The following is a 17,134-nucleotide window of genomic DNA, read 5'->3' as shown; positions in this document are numbered from 1 at the left end:
TGATAAACCACATGATATTCTCAGGAAAAGACAAATAAATATTAAATAGGTAACAGTGTCAAGTGTACAACACTTGAAAGAGTTTGGTTTCTATGGCATGGTATTTTCTCAATATTGGTACCAGAAGTGGTAACATATTTCTATCACTTCCAGTTTTAGTATTAGGATTAGGAATTAGATTTCTGGGCTTTCGACATCTATGGCCATGTTACCCCATTACATGACGTCCCAAGACGATCACACTCAGGGGCGGATCCAGGACGAACTTCTGGGGGGGATTGTAATACTGCTACTTAGGGCTACTTTTAAGAGCTCCAAACTCTGGGATGGGTTTTATTTATATATAAAGTAAGAAAGTTTTCTCTTCTGAGGGGCGATCGTCCCCCTGGATCCGCCCCTGATCACACTATGCGAAGAAAGGGAAGGAAGAAAGGATTGGAGAAGGAAAGAGGCGGCTTGGGACCTGTATGTTAAGTACCATCCCGGCATTTGTCTGGTGATAATGAGGACAATCCAGGAGAAACTCGGTCAGAATGGCTGGCATGAAAAAGATTTTACATATTTTTGACCGAGTGTCCGCACCGGGAATAGAATCCAGGACTGCTCACAGCGAAGACGAGAGCGTTAGCGACCACTTCCAGTTTTAGTAGAGAGATTAGGGTGGAGATGAAATATATTATTGGAAGCCATAATTGATTACAGGAAACCTCTTCTATCTTTGTATTTCCATTTTAATCTATAACCTTAAAACCAGAAGTGATTAATTTCTGCCACTTCCGGTTTGAATAAAGGCTTAAGAGAGATTGCATCTATCCTCAGAACTCTTAATTAGTTTTTAAAATAAAGTTTCTCAATATCTCTTATTGTATTTGTTCTATGTAGACTAAATTTGAAACCGGAAATATTAGTGAATGTCTATCACATCCGGTTTCAGTAGAGAGTTAAGGACGAAGTGTATTGTTGGGGATACTTAAAAGAAATCAAGGAATCGCTTCTCGCTATCTAGGGGAGACTGGGGCACATTGTCACAAGGGGCACGTTGTCACAGTAGCAATTCTTGGAAAAAGCGTGAACGTTAGCGCACCGGTGTTGCTTTCTTGTTTACTTACTAGATGCTACTATTACCATTTTCGCTCAATCGTGGTCAACGTTAAAACCGATGTGATTGATTTCTGGTGAATGGGTCACCTTCATCAATATACTTGATACCTAACTCTTGACTCTCTACATTCTGGCCAAAGTTGACGGTGATCCATTAAATAGTTCTTGAGGTTATCTGTCTCCCGGTCAGACAAATTGAATATATCAAAGGAGTTTTGCTAAACTAAGCATCTTAATGATAGGAAAATCTGAAATGAAATATTTCAGTTTAATGTCCCCCATGACTATGTCCTTTAGGCTAATGGTGAGTATGATTAAGGCAAGTGAATGATAATGGAAGAATTGGTAGAATGAGAATGTGGGAGGAAACGGGAATAAATCGCGAAAACTCACGGACACGATGTTGCTCGGTAATACGAATAAATACTGGGACCGAAAATTCTACTAGTTTCCACTACTTTCGGTTTCAATAAGAGTTGTGGGGGAATCTGTTCTTAGGATCCTCAAACCATATCAGAAAATCGTCTATCACCTTCCTCCCTTATTACTGCTTCTGCCGTAATGGAATTAATATTAGAACCAGAAGTGATGTTGGATTGTTATCACTTCCTGTTTTAGTAGATAGACTAGCTGAACCCGCGCTCTCTACACAGTGCATCATTCACATATGAGCATGAATCTCTTTGTCATTCCTCACAACATCTGTACATGTCCCTTTACAGACACAAATGAAAGATATCTTAATGAAAATTGGCAAGGGATACCATAAAGAGGAGATTTTTTCGATTATTTTTTTAATATCTCGCATCGTTTGCAAGATTGAGCTTACTTCTGGTTGGAGTTTCTAATTCATATATGATCACTGTTTTCTTTCTTCTTGTATGCAGTATGTAATAAGCGAATACATTACACACAGAGTTAATTATAATATCAGTGATATATGGTGTTCATTGTTCAAAACACTCCAAACAATAAAGATTCATCTTAGCCTGGAGAAATGGTTATCCTTCGTTTTTCATTACCATTTGGCCATGAAACAGACACCTGGGAGATATAGAACCCCCGTATACAACTATGTTGTGTTGGAATGCATAACTCAAAGGATATGAGAATTTACTTTTTAAAATTTCAACATTTCCAGTGTACCCCTAAAAAAAGTAACAAAGAAATAAGGGCAACGTTTCTTTAAATATTTGATTAGAAATGGACAATTTACACAAACTTTGGAATCGACCAACGAAAACGGCACGTTTCTATCATTTGTGGTTTTCGAGATTTCAAAGATTGGAGACAAACATAAACTTTTCTTAGTAGACAACTGTATAAACTTAGCATTTTAATATACAGATAAGAGTGGACATGGGTCTTATTCTTGAGAAATGTATATATATATATATATATATATATATATATATATATATATATATATATATATATATATATATATATAAGCCACTTCATGCTACATTACTGTTCTTATTATATTAAGAACAGTATTGAAACCGGACATGGAAGTATGTTTCTAGAAATTCTAGTTTTAGTAGAGAGATGAAGGCGAAAATGAAACCTATTCTTGAGAAGTTAAATTCAAGAAAACGCCTCTCGCTCTCTATTACCGTTTTCGTTCTATGAATATTAATGATCAAACCGAAAATTGTTTCTACTTCTTACGATTTCAATAGAGAGATACAGACGGAGATGATGCTTATCCTTGAGACGCTGAATCAGGGCAAGATTAAGGGAGGGGCTTAGGGGGGGCTATATCTCCAGGTAGACAGGGACCTCCTCTTTGATCAAAATCTCAACTGGCTATCTAAAAAGAATCATGAAGATACAATCATCATCAAATAAAATATAACCAAAACTATGAAACATATTCCCTTAACTTTCCTAGTGTAAAAATGTGTTAGGTTAAGTCAGCAGGGGCCATATAAACGAAACCGCCTCTTGTTACCGCTAACCAGGAGTAAAAGTGGATCTGAAAAGTAGGGGGACAGATTATGTCACACCGTCCTCGGTGTCTATCATTGCCCATTGTAAGTTTTTGGAAACTGTAGGGACGGCCATGTGTATTTTTCGGAAGTGGGAGAACAGCTCTCCTCACTTTTACCCCTGCCTCTAACCGCTTTCGCTCAGTTGCTTTTCAACAGAACATTAAAGTCCTACAATACTTTTTTTTTTTAATATTTCCCACGCATAACGTAGTTCAGATGTCTGAAATGAAACACCCACTGAAACCTTCTCTTATATATTTTAGTATTATGTTTAAATCATTTGTTATGAAAAAAGCATACGATGTTCTGATACTTATTGTTATTGTTGCTGTTATGCTTGTTTTGTCTTCAGGTTAATGTGCACTGTCATAATGGGAAACTGGACAACTCAACTGGATTGTGTATTTGTAATGAAGGATGGACCTCTGCTCCATTTGACCCTGCAACCTCTGGACCAGGCACAGACCGTTACCATATGTGCACCATAAAAGTTCGAAGATGGGTGGAAGAACACTTGGCAGGACATGGAAAGAAGTTGGTACTAATATTCGTATCCTTTATTAGTGAGTTATTTAAGTGCAGTACCATGCTAAATAAGGCATACTGTGCGTGTGTTTAGTCTTGAGGATTCATTTCACCTTTGAGCAACTCACTTTCTGCTACGTTGCCAACGCTATAATGTAGGAGTCTGTTTCGACCAATATTCTGTATTTCTTAGAGAGACAAAACCCTTATCGTCACATCCTGATATTTGCACATTTCTTATCGGAAGTTTAGTAACAACGCGTGGCGAGTTCATTAAACGGCGTGACAAACATCTTGGCATTTGAAGGCGGTGCTTCAAGTTCTCCCTTTAAATTCTCCTAGCAAATGCGAGGCCAGCGGTATTGCCACGTTTATTTTGTACACATCCACGTCTATCCCCTGTCACCTGATCGCGCTGTAGTTTGTCTGCTTAGCCAAAGCCACACCCCTTTACCACTTGGCAACGTCGCGTCAGAGCTTGCGTTTTATTCGTTTAGCTGAAATGCCAAGATGTTTGTCACAGGCTTTAGTTTACTCGAAACTTCAATTTGGCCTCCATACTCAGTACTAATGCCTGTCGTAATTACTTTTAATTAGTCGTAAATCATTTTAATCTTCTTCTTCTTCCATAGTTGTAAACGTCGTAAAACCTCGCCTTCAATCTCTGCCAACGTCCTCTTTATCAATCTATAGTGTGGTTAGCGAAAGCTTACTTCTGACAGATAGCAGCGCGTCTGTGTTCCCGTTTTGGGGAATACTCTCTAAATCTAGGAGATTCAACCTACAAGTTAGCGACAAAAAAAAAAAAAATCACATTATTGATTGGCGATTTTTGTGCTGAGAAAAACTTGTCCTTCTGTAATGAAGCAATGTTACTTCAAAGTATTTTGATATAAAGTCTTTTCTTTTGTTTTGCTTAATTTATTTAGCTCAAGCGACGACGAGTATACAGCTCGAACACGCTTCTAAAATCCCGTTTTGTTTTCTGTAAGCCTTTAACGGAAAGCAATCCTAACGTTCTCTCTCCTTCAGTTTGCAGGGCTTCTGTAGTGTTAAGAAGTACAGTACAAACTATAAAGCATTACCAATAGTAAGCCGATTAGCTGTGGAAGAATGAGTTAAAGTGAAGTTGATGTTAGATTTTTTTTTTCTCTGTCAACTTCTGGTTTTTATTCCATTTTTAAAATTCTTATAGTGTTAGTTGTGCCGGAAGTATTGTCGCTCTATTATTGTTAATATTATTATTTGGCAACATGTCACTTAAAATTGGGATACAGTAGAACCCCTCTAATCCGTCGCCTTTGGGATTGGGGGTATGGTCGGAACACAAGAAAGGTCGGATTATCAGAAAATATAGAAAAATACGGATCTACAGTAAAATAAACAATCTCTGAACTCAAAATGACTGTATTTTTCTCTACAGTAAAAACACTCAAAAAAAAAAAAAAACACACACACACACACACCAAAGCTGTTATTATTGTAAAGAGCAATACATACTGTATGTACAGTATTTACTAGGTAAGACTATAATAGAAAAAATACTGTATAATAAACAGTAAGCACTAAAAATTGCACAGTACAGTACAGAAAACATGCACAACGAAAGAAACGATAGAAGAGGTGACGGAGCAGAAAAGCGGACAAACGGTAACAGCAATTAAACAACAATGCTGCGACAGCAGTAAACGACAATGGGCCTGGTGAGTCACCGAAGAATCGGTATAAGTTCGGCTCGAGCATGGTCGGACTAACCCGAGCCGTGAACCAGCCGAGGGCGGATGAGAGAGGTTCTGCTGTATTTTCATCTCGTTATTCATGTTCTGTGTCAACGGTTTAGTATCGCTGCTGTTTGTGCTGTAAACAAAACGAAGGGAGTGTTGTTCGCCATTCATTATAGATGTTATTAGCCAAGCAGGATCATTGACCGCGCTGTTGCCGATAGTAAAATGTCGAATCTTCTGTACATGGTCGAAGTAGTATTATTTTTGTTATTTGAAAATCATAAATTGACGCACTCAGAATCAAAAGTTGCTAAGTCATTATTGCTAGATTTTATAGGAGCGCGCTTTGAAGTATATAGAACTGTGTTGAAATACGTACCAAGATGAACAATGAACTGAAATTTCGTATGCTGGTTCGTTTCGAAAGGTGTGACGTTGTGTTACAATACCAGTTGCGTATAAGGTAAGCAGAACGTTTTTGAACAAAATTTGAAACCTTAACAAATTTTCTTATAAAAGGAGTGAAAAATTGTTAAGTCAGTTTACTTAACAACTTCTGACCCTCACTGTTAATACATGTCACAATAAAGAATAGATAAGAAATACGAAACATAGCTACGAACTTTATTTCTAACAGCTATTCGCTCTACATCGTCATCCACATCATTACCAGACACCATTGTGTAGTAAAATGTAGTTCCTCCTGGCAGAGATATATGTTCCAGCAGCAAATGTACATCACATTTCTCTTTCTTAAAGGAGCAGTTCGATTTAGAAATGCATTTTTTACAATTTATTTCCATTTGTAGAGTTGAAAATTCTAAAAGGAATGGTGTTTGTTTGATCGCGATACGTTCAGTCGTTAGCGAGTAACAGAGGAAGAAAGATTTTGTGATGACGTCATAGGTGGGCAAAGAGCGAGAGCAGGCTTACATACTACACAGTGCCAAGCATTTCGTTTGTGAGAGGTGCGGTGGCACGTTTTAAGTGCGGTTTCCTTTTCCAGAACTGATTGCAAAGACTTACAAATATCATCTGCAAGTAGAAAATGATATCTGATGGTGGTCTGTACAACCGTTTTTATAATATTATAAAACGTATCCTATAAAGCATGAGTTTAGCGTATGTGAGGAAGGTAGGTGGCAGCTATTGCTGGTCACATATATTGATGAGCGCAGGAGTCTTGGTCTTGCAGTTTGTGCAAAAGTCTTGCATGCAAGACCAAGACCAAGACCAGAACCATACTTGCAAGACCAAGACTCTTGCGCAAGAGTCTTGCACAAGTATCGGTAATACTTATATATATATATATATATATATATATATATATATATATATATATATATATATATATATATATATATATATATATATATATATATATATATATGTAAATAGATGGCGGACGAGATTGCTGCAACACCTAAGTACCTTTTCTTTAATCATTCTTCCCAAACATAAGTATGTTCATTTTCACGTTTTGTTGCAATTTTTAACGCTGACCCTATAATTTTGTGCTTCAAGGTATGTACAGGAGCGTAACATATGAGGCAAAAATGAAATAACATCTGTAAAGTTTGCCAGAATACGAAAAACACTTCACCGGTTAAATTTCTTTTATTCTCATAGCTGTCCGCGGAACAACTCTCATCACCCGTTTCATCATCATTGTCACATGATACAGAGAAATTAAACGATAGATCAATGTCTTGAGGAACAGTCATCGTCACTGATTCCTTCTACAAGCCGGTATATTTCACTCCCTAATTCACATTGTATAGCTTATTTCTAAAGCAGCATCTTCAGAATCATGAGTGACATCGTCTTTATTACCCTCTAATGCCTCGTCTTGACTACAACCATCAATTGCGTCTTGCACGATATTTGTACGTTGGTAACTGGACATAGATCGGTGCTTGTTTAATGGCTCGGATTTTAAACCTTTCAATAATATACTTGGAACAGCATTCTTTCTCAGTTTGCGTGTAAATAATTCTGGCATTTGCCAGAAGTGGATCTAGACGGTAAAGACTCAGGGGGGGGGGGAGTCAGAACCCAGACTATGATATGTATATCATTTTTACTAAAAACTTTCAAAAATATCTAAATAATAGCTTAAATCAAATTTGTCACTCAAAAACTGGGGGGGCCTAGGTCCCCGGCCTCAGCCTAGACCCGCCACTGGCATTAACTTTTCTTTCAGTAAACTTGACTTCTCGAAGGCAGGCTCTTCAAGATGTTTGGAATACGAGTGATTTTAGTTGGTACATTTTTTTTCCCCATTGATTTTTTTGGGCCATAATTTATATCGATCTGGTGATTTCTCACGACTTAAAAACGTAAGAAAAGATACTTTACGTCCTCAGCTTCAATTGCACAAGAATTACAATCGAAAACACAGCAGGTGTTAGGCATTTCTACTTCACTTCACAGACATAGCACGCGCTGTACTAACACGTGTTTTCTACTTCACACTAGTGTTTCTTTCAGAAAAAAAATCATTATTTTTACACAGTACTATTATATTTATTATATTATAGACGTATTATTTTGGTCTCCTCCGGGGGAATCTCTCAGAGCTCCGGAAGACAGTGCCACCCTAAAAACATGTCTGGAAGAAACACTGTTTCGCACAACAAACGTAATTTCTGCTCTCTCTCTCTCTACTCTTTTTTATACTAATGCTATAGGAAAAACAACTAACAAAAACTTCCCTCAAAAATTCAACACAGAGCAAGACTACTAACAAATCCAAAACACAATCTATTAAATCCAATGCACTATTAAAGGTTTATCACCTGCGTATAAGGGAGTGGTTGCTGACTCACATTGAGTTTCTCGCGTCCCACCAATGACGTCATCATTTACGATTCATCAAAAACAAATGCCTGTAGAAGCTGAACGAGACGGCCTATCAAGATATAAAAAAATACGGGTCTCTTATTTTTTGTTTCTCTTTCTATTGCACCAAACTTGTTTTTAACTCGAACTGCTCCTTTAACCAGTCGCAACTGATCTGAGGTCTTGGACCACCGTCATATGGATTTAGCAAGGCTTGCGATCACACCCCGCGTTTCAGAAACGACTGTGGGCGAAAAAGAGTTGAAGGCATTGTTTGATGAACTTCTGGTACACACCCTCTTTTCAAATACACCACGAATTCCGGTAGTCACGAATACTTTCGATAGGAATGCCATTAAGGGCCGTTTTTAGATCAAAGACGTCAACAACTGAAGTGCCATCATGTTCCCCATTATCACTTTTTTGACATATACAATCTCAATAGTATTTTTGCATAGAGTTTGTCTGATTAGTTTAACCCATGTGGAAGGAACGAGGACTTGATCTTTTGATCGCTCCTTCTTTTCAATATGTCCAAAATTTCTGTCAATGGGCATGAAAGAATGTCTTGGAAGTATAAATAATACACTGAAACCGGAGCTACCCAACTATATATCTGCCAGCAAGATGCAGCCAAAACGCAGATGGAGTCCAGAAGGTCCTGGTGTCGGAACAGACGTGGAATAAGTTTCTTCCGCTGGATCTACACTTGCAACTGATGCGAAAGGTACGTACACTCTCACCATCGCTGTTGTTGCTATTTGTTGCTCCTAACTCCCTTACATATATGAAGTCACTAGAAGGGGTATATTCAGAGCCACTTGTGACATCGTCACTGGAATCTTGCTCGGCGGCAGCCATCTTTTCCCTATGCAGCAAGCCCTCTGGAGGCAAAGCAGCAGCGCACGCTCATAGAGCAGACGCGGAACGATTTTGATGTAACAACATCTGCTTCCAAATATGGACTTAACAACTTCTCTTCCAAAACTCACACCCCGTTCCCAAGGGCAGGTATGTCATTTGAACCACTTATCATCGTCTGATTTGTTTAATATTTAATACTGGTGTAGACTTGTATTACAGGATATTTCTCGTGCACTTAACATCATTTCTTCCAAAACTTGACTTAATACTTCTGATTCTGAGTGCGTCAATTATTAATTACCCTGTCATATTGTTATGATTATAGTATTATGATTTGTTCAACGTTCTAAGTTTATCGCTATCTCTGCTGTCTCTATTGTTGCAGAGCCTTTGGCAAGAATGCGTCAAACGCACCAGATGTTCTGTGCAATACTCAGATAGCAGATTTCTTTAATTGCTTGGTAATGATAATCAATCTCCTAACTTTCTATACCACTAGCCTTAGGAAAGGCATAACCTTCTATGGTCCGACTCTCTTTACCCAAATTTACTATTCTTCATTTTGATTAACATTTTCAATGAAAACTTATTTCCTCCCAGATAATTGAATGGACATAATCTGCACCCTAAAACCCTCCTGTACCCATTCGATAGTCATTTCACAAACGTTTTATTAAACAGTGGCGCACAGGAAAAACTTTTTCGTACAAAAGTTCGTTGGCTTTCTATGATATTTTCAAATATGTTTAAAAAAACCTTTACCTTTTAAATTCTTTGTGTGCCTTTCTAAAGCCCCATAATAAACTGTTTCAGATATTTAAAAAAAAAAATCAGTGCTTTTAAAAAGGTCCCATCACAGCGAAATTAAAATACCGCTAATTTTACAATAATTATGTGATATCTTCAAATAGATAAAAGATGATCTAAAAGTGGAACAAGAGTTTCCTAGACAACATTATTTTACATGTGATAACGTTATCACGACTCATTTATCTGCTTTCGATTTTAAGCCATTTAGAAAATCGACATTTATTTTCGCGTTTCTAAATGGCTGCAAACTGAAACCTACTGACTCGTGATAACGGTACCTCATGCAAAATAGTATTGTCTAGCACGCTTTTGTTCCATTTTTCGATTATATTTTATCTACTTAAGATATCACATAATTACTGTAAAATTAGCGGTATTTTAATTTCGCAGTGATTAGACCTCGCAGATGGTTACAGATAAAAGAATGAAACGAAAAATGAAATAAGAAAGAAGTGTTCTACTTACGTTACAGGACCGTTTATCTGATCTGATAGTAATATTCCTTTAGTAAAAGTGGTTTAAGATTAAAAGTAAATTTAGACACAATCTGCAGGATTAAAATAGAGGTAGTCAACGCCAAAGGCGTAACTAGCGCTGCACATCCCCTAGCAAACTTTATAGTGAATTCTTTCTTCTGGTTTCTATAACTCACATCTTCACAATTTTTATAATTAAATTAATTTTCTGTTAGGCATATCTCAAAATTTGGTATTTTGAGTTAACCTTGATATCTCACATGATTTTACGGGATCTTCCGATTGCTCCTCCTCGTCACCAACTCAATATCTCAGGAATGAAGCACCCATCGCCTATGATTCTTACAGCGCTCGGTAGATTTCGTAAAATTAAGTAAGATCACGGTGTTAACGTCAAACCGTAAAATTTGAGATATGACTATTGGTTATTGCAACGACTGTATTACGTAGAAATTTATAGCTCTAAATATTGTAAAATTACATTGTTAGGAAGAACGTAGAGAATTACACAGGGGAATCGATTTTCTACCACAACTAGTTTTATTATAAAACTTTCTGTTATAAAATAGTATAGCACAGATTCACTAAGATAAATACAAAATCCTCTAAGTAATTAGGGTATGTAGGTGTCCCAAGACCCAGGGATCCAAAGGAAAGGATCCCCACAAAGCTCCAAGCAAGCTCAGTAGAGGGGGCTAGGATTCTCAGTACTCCACGTAAGAAAAGAGAGGTTGAAGTCTCTTAATGCTCCAGGGCAAGCTGAGCGGTAAGAAGAATCACGGAGCTTCACAGCAAGTTGAATGGTTGTGATGAGGAACCTCCCAGAGCCCCATAGCAAGGTAAGAGAGGAGTTAAGTTCCCACAATGCTCCAGGCAAGCAGAGTGGGCACGAGGGTTCAGAGCTTCAGGGCAAGCTGAGCGGTAAGGAGAATCACGAAGCTCCACAGCAAGTTGAGTGGTTGTGATGAGGAACATCTCAGAGCTCCATAGCAAGCTAAGAGAGGAGTTAAGTTCCCACAATGCTCCAAGCAAGCAGAGTGGACACGAGGGCTCAGAGTTCCAGGGCAAGCTAAAGTGTTTGGGTATTCTCAGAACTCCAAGGCAAGCTAAGAGGGCCAGAGTGACCAGCTGAAACTGATGTCGGATGAAGCGATGAATGGAATTTTATACCTTTTTCTGAGCGGCGAGCTATTATTTGTTGATTCTTGTAGTAACTTGTAGTAGAAGAGTACGCGGGTTTGTTTATAATATAAAAACATAATAATTCATAAATATAACAACGTGTGGGATATTACATTACCATTTATATATAATTTTTTTTATATATTTAGGTTAATCTTTTGTTTCAATGTGTTGTAGTATTCTATAACATTTTACATACCTTAAAATTCCTTCCTTCTTTCTTTGACTTCAGCAAAGTTGTCTGTAACTACTTTGAAGCCCGATTTCCAAACCAAGGACTGTTCAAAGCGAAAAACCATGGTGTTTCTCAGATAGTTTATTATTATTATTATTATTATTATTATTATTATTATTATTATTATTATTATTATTATTATTATTATTATTACTTTCCAAAACGAACTCTTCGCACTATCAGTTCTGACAGGAATGATGAGAGATAACATCAAAACTGTACAAACTTAAGAAAAATTGGATGAAAGGAAGTGTTTTTCTTTCTTTCTTTCTTTCTTTCTTTTTTCACTATAAGAAGAGAGTGTTCATTGATTGTTGTCACTCTGGAAATCTCATTTCTAAGTTCTGACCGGATATTAAAAAAAAAAAAAAAAAAAAGTCTTCAAAATCTTACGATTCTTAAATATATAGTCTTACCCGCCCCCTCTCCAATGTTGAAGACAAATTTGCGCCGGATCCAAACCAACGCGACGGCTGAACCTCGGAACGCAGAACTTTCAGCTTTGTTTCCTGCAATGGCAGAAGCGGTGGAACAAGGATGTATGTTCTCAAGGAACATATTTTGAGGGTGATTAAGTAATATATACCCATATTATGGTAATAAATAGTTCCAACGAAATTCTGGGTACCTCTTGACTGCTTTTCGTATTGCAGTGGATTATAATAATTAATACAACGCTTCCACAGGTAAATTTGTTTATTATTTTCTAATTCTGTTTCTCGATATAGGACTACCTGTATTATTACCTTTCCTTAACATTGTTCTGTAGACTGCTGTTCCTCTTTTTGTAGCGACAGTTACCTTCCTGGTGGCGTTATTCATCATAAAATATCAGAGTAAATTCCTTTCTGAACTGCGTAAAGGATGATCCATGACCCATTGAGAAAATAGTTAAATTCTTCCAATCAATAACTTAAACTGGGGTCCTAAAATCTACGATATAAGAATATTCTAGATCCGAATTGAAGCAACATTAGTTTTTGTTGTAAAATATAATTATGGTAGCCAAACAGACTGGAGGATAGTGCTGTTTTGATAACAACTAAGAGTAATATTTTTCATTAAAAATGTAGTTGTAATGTAACGTTAAAATGATTCTTGTTCATTGTAATATTCTACCATTTTACATTATTTTTTTAGAGAAATAAAGCATATGTAGAGCATTATATTGTATTTTCATTTACAATTATCTTACATGTACATTTAGTTTCATTTACAGTGTGAAACTTCGGTAAACTTCCAAACTATGAGAAAAAATGAAATGAAATCTTTACGTCCCACAGTTATGCCGGTTAGGCTAAAGGAGACGGTGATAATGACGAATGAGTGAAATGAAGAAAGTGGGAGGAAACAGGAGAACCCCAAGGAAACCCACGCACACGGTGCTTGTCCATCACAAAGTTCACTTGGCAGGGACTGGGATCGAACCCGGGACCCTAAGCACCAGAGGTGAAAGCTCTACCCCAGAGCCACCGCGGCCCCTCCAAGCTATGAGAATTCAATACTCAAATTTAAAACAGTACATCTATAACTACTGGTTGCAATAGACGAATTAGATCAAAGAATCTATTCGTCGGAAAACGATTTATTTCCCTGAATCCATATCAAAAAGCCACTAGTTGCTATATCTTACTGTTTTATCCTCTATGGATATTAATAAAACTTTTAGTAAGAATTGGTAACTGCGGTATCACTTCTGGTAGCAATAAAAAAAGAATAATATCAGGGATGAAATATATTCTTTGTACTGAATACATCATGCATGTGCAGGTTGGAATAGGGGTGAGCCAATCACGGAAGACCTACTGGATCGAGGGAAGTACATATTCAATAGAGAAACTCGCTCACCATACACTAATATCACAGGGACGCAAAATCTGTTATAACGGTAACCAACACATTTGCTTACTAAAGGGATTTAAAAAAAAAAAAATCTATTTGTTTACCATTTTAATGGAAAATTTGATCAACTTTATTTTATGGAACAATCTCTTAATGGATATTCCAGTGCGGAGAATATTTTCAAGGTGACCATAAGTTATCCAGGAAAAAAAATTCAATTCAGTTTAAAATAATACTTAAGAAATACACTTTCAATAACGGGTCAGACGGTACGGATGAAAGGGTTCATGTTATCGAAACTGGGCCGAGGGCCGGCTGTTGCACATGGCTGGAATACATACAAAAAATCTGATTGTCACTTAGCTATTTCCATTATATCTATCTACTATGTGATCACTGTTGAACGTAACTTTCACCAGTTTCGATTTTAACAGATAGATTACAATCGACACAAAACTTTTTCTTGGGGCGCTGAATCTGTGTGAAAACTTTTTTTTTAAATATCCCTTACAGTTATGCACTCTTAGAAATAAGTATTGAAATCTTAAGTACCAGTAAATTCCAACCTCTTCTGTTTTTATAAAGTGTTCTATGGTGATCAACGTTAAAACCGGAAACGGTTGATATCTACTACTTCCGATTTGAATATAGGATTAATGGAAGATTTGGGACCTATATTTGGAGCGCAGAATCGATTGCAGAAACAACATTTTTCGATATCCCTTACCATTTTTGCTCCATGAAAATCAATTTTGGAACCGGAAGTACTAGTAAATTTAATCAATTTTTGGTTTCAGTAGAGTGTTGCAGGTGAGGATGGATTGTTCTCTTAAGACCCTGAACTCATTGAAAAAAAAAAACACATTTGTCGCTGTCTATCACTGTTTATGTTCTATAGCGATAAATGTAAAACTGGAAACGATTTATTTCAACTCCTTCCGGTTTGAATAGAAAGTCAACGGAGGAAATGGAACTTATCCTTAAGTTGCTGACTTGATTACAAGAAACCGCTTCCCGATAGCATATGCCGTTTTTGGTTTATGGTAATCATTATTAAAATCGGAAATACTAGTAAATGTTAATCACTTCCGGTTGTGGTAGAGCGTTGCAAGTGGAGCCAATATGTTTCCATGAGGCGCTGAGCCGATTGGAGAAAACAGCTCTTTGCTACCTATTACCATTTCTGTTTTATGGCCATAAACACTGAAGATGCAAATAGTTGTTTGTACCACATCCTCTTTGAATAAAGGACTAGCCTAGAATGTGAAAGAAACTCTTGGAATGCTGAATCGATTGCAAACAGCCACTTCACGATATATTACTACTTTTGCTCTAATACCTGACCTGTTGATAGATAGACGGACAGATTGATGGAACTACGGAGATAGCTCTTGTATAAGTCTTTCGACACTTATAAATAGAAAAGTTTGGAAGTGTACAAATTAAATCACTTAAGCAAAAATAAATCATTCATCAACCGATAGGACGTTGTCGGTGGACCCAGCGGTGGCTGAAAAAAGAGCACCAACTGAATGTTCAATATTAGAAACCACCTACAGTTTAATAATGCTAATGTTACTATAGGTAAAACGTCGGTATTCAATTATCTGAAGCTAATATCGCCCCTTACCTAAGACTTACGTATCTCAAAGATTTACAAAATAAAAATATACATTTGGTGATAGGATTCCAACCAAATGCTAGAAAAAAAGTCATTGGATACACACAAAGAAGCCTGTACTAAACACATTTAATTGAATATAGTTGTCCTCGGGCACTCAGCCAGATGAATTCTACGTCGTCCAACGTTTTGAGAACCGACAATATTGTTCTCGTCTTTAGGACGACGTAGAATTCACGTGGCTGATTGCCCGAGAACCATCATGATACCAGGAAAGCTTCAGTTCTTATGTATATAATTGTTTTAAAGGAAACGTCCAAGCACGAAGCTTCATGACTCTAAGGAAAACCCAGATATGAACATCTTAGAATAATACAGTGATTGCCAATGACCTACCTATGGCAAATTGTTCACTCTGGTACCCACTGACTTTACCCTACATTTGATGTTAAAACTTTGTTTAAAAGAATACAAATTGAATAAATAACTATAGGATAAGTGGTTATTTATTGAAATTCCGCGCCTCGTAAGTACATTTTTAAATTCGAGGTGAGACGGACAACAATTCTTGTTTTGTCCGCTGTGAATTGATTTAGGATTTAGACTTATGGGCCTTCGGCATCTATGGCCACTTAACTTAGCCCGTTACGTATGAAGAATGACGTTCCTCGGTGAGCACGCTATCCGGGGAAAGGGAAGGAAGGAACTGGATTGGAACCTATAAGTTAGGTACCACCCCGGCATTTGCCTGATGTGGATAAGGAAAATCTCATGATAGCTAGACTGAAAAAGCTTTGTACACTTTTTCGCCCGAATACCCCACCGGGAATCGAACCCGGGACCGCTCGCACCGTCACTGTGAATCGAATCTATATTTTCCGCTTCCTAGGCCCGTGTGCTAACCGAATAACACAAAGTATATTATTATTATTATTATTATTATTATTATTATTATTATTATTATTATTATTATTATTATTATTATTATTATTATTATTATTATTATTATTATTATTGTCCATTCACTTTAGGATGGAAAGTTGTTTACAAACAACAATTGTAGTGCGAGCGTCAAAACATTGCTTCTCACCCCTACATGGTTAATTCATGCTTGCCAGGCACATTCATCGCTGATCCGAATGTACCTATTTCTGCACAGTCATGGACCAATTACCATTACTACATAAATTGCTGCTTTTGAGATGATTCAGACATTTAACGTCATGACAAATCTATTTAGTTATTATGTAACACAATCTTACATATAATGTTAAGACGTTAAAATCGCTATTCTGGTTCTTTATGATTATTACTGAGCCTTAAGAAAACGATAACTCCTCTGTTGCTATCTCCATTTATTTATATCTTGTTGTCTTAGCAACCTCCAATTGACAATCATATTATTTAAAACATACACAAACGTATAAACATCTTTCTTTTTATCGATCTTATATAATTAAATTTAACTTATTTCTTTTTCTTCTTCGAATGGCATAATCAGTCTAGTACATATATAAAAATACTCTGCGCCCCAAAAATTTACAAGTAGTAAATATTTACAAGTATTAAATATACAACGTATACAACGTATCGTTGTATGTTATGGCGCCCGACGAACTTTTCTTTTTATTTATTTACTTAATAAAAAGAAAAAGAATTCTGGATCGTTTACTTTTTACATATCAATCATTCGAGTTTTCGAATGCACCTCGTATGCTTGAAAATTACAATTTATATAATTATAGATACATATATATCATATTTAATTTTATAACAATGTTATTATCATATTTATTTTAAACTTTATCATCATTTTCATTTATTTATACATTTCAACGACGATAAGTTAATTCGAAATTTAATTTGCAAGTTATTTGATTTTAAGTCCTTTTTCGGGTCCATTAAATGCTTGTTACAGG

The 17,134-nt window shown here is 36.6% G+C and overlaps 1 protein-coding gene across 1 annotated transcript in view; it reads left to right on the top strand.

Annotated features, from left to right (window-relative positions):
• The window catches only part of LOC145667976 (uncharacterized), a 208,475-nt gene extending 195,579 nt beyond the window's left edge, over positions 1-12,896 (top strand). Inside the window, exons 7-8 of the mRNA XM_081735403.1 lie at positions 3,448-3,645; positions 12,522-12,896. Of these exons, the coding sequence (XP_081591529.1) occupies positions 3,448-3,645; positions 12,522-12,620 (297 nt within the window). The 3' untranslated portion in view covers positions 12,621-12,896. The remainder of the gene's footprint in view (positions 1-3,447; positions 3,646-12,521) is intronic.
• The last annotated feature ends 4,238 nt before the right edge of the window (positions 12,897-17,134 follow it).

Source organism: Thermobia domestica, chromosome 1 (assembly GCF_964235325.1).
Source record: "Thermobia domestica chromosome 1, izTheDome1.hap1.1, whole genome shotgun sequence".
Taxonomy (NCBI): Eukaryota; Metazoa; Arthropoda; class Insecta; order Zygentoma; family Lepismatidae; genus Thermobia; species Thermobia domestica.
The sequence above is the reverse complement of the archived record's forward strand: the minus strand, read 5'-3'. Positions and strand labels throughout refer to the sequence as shown.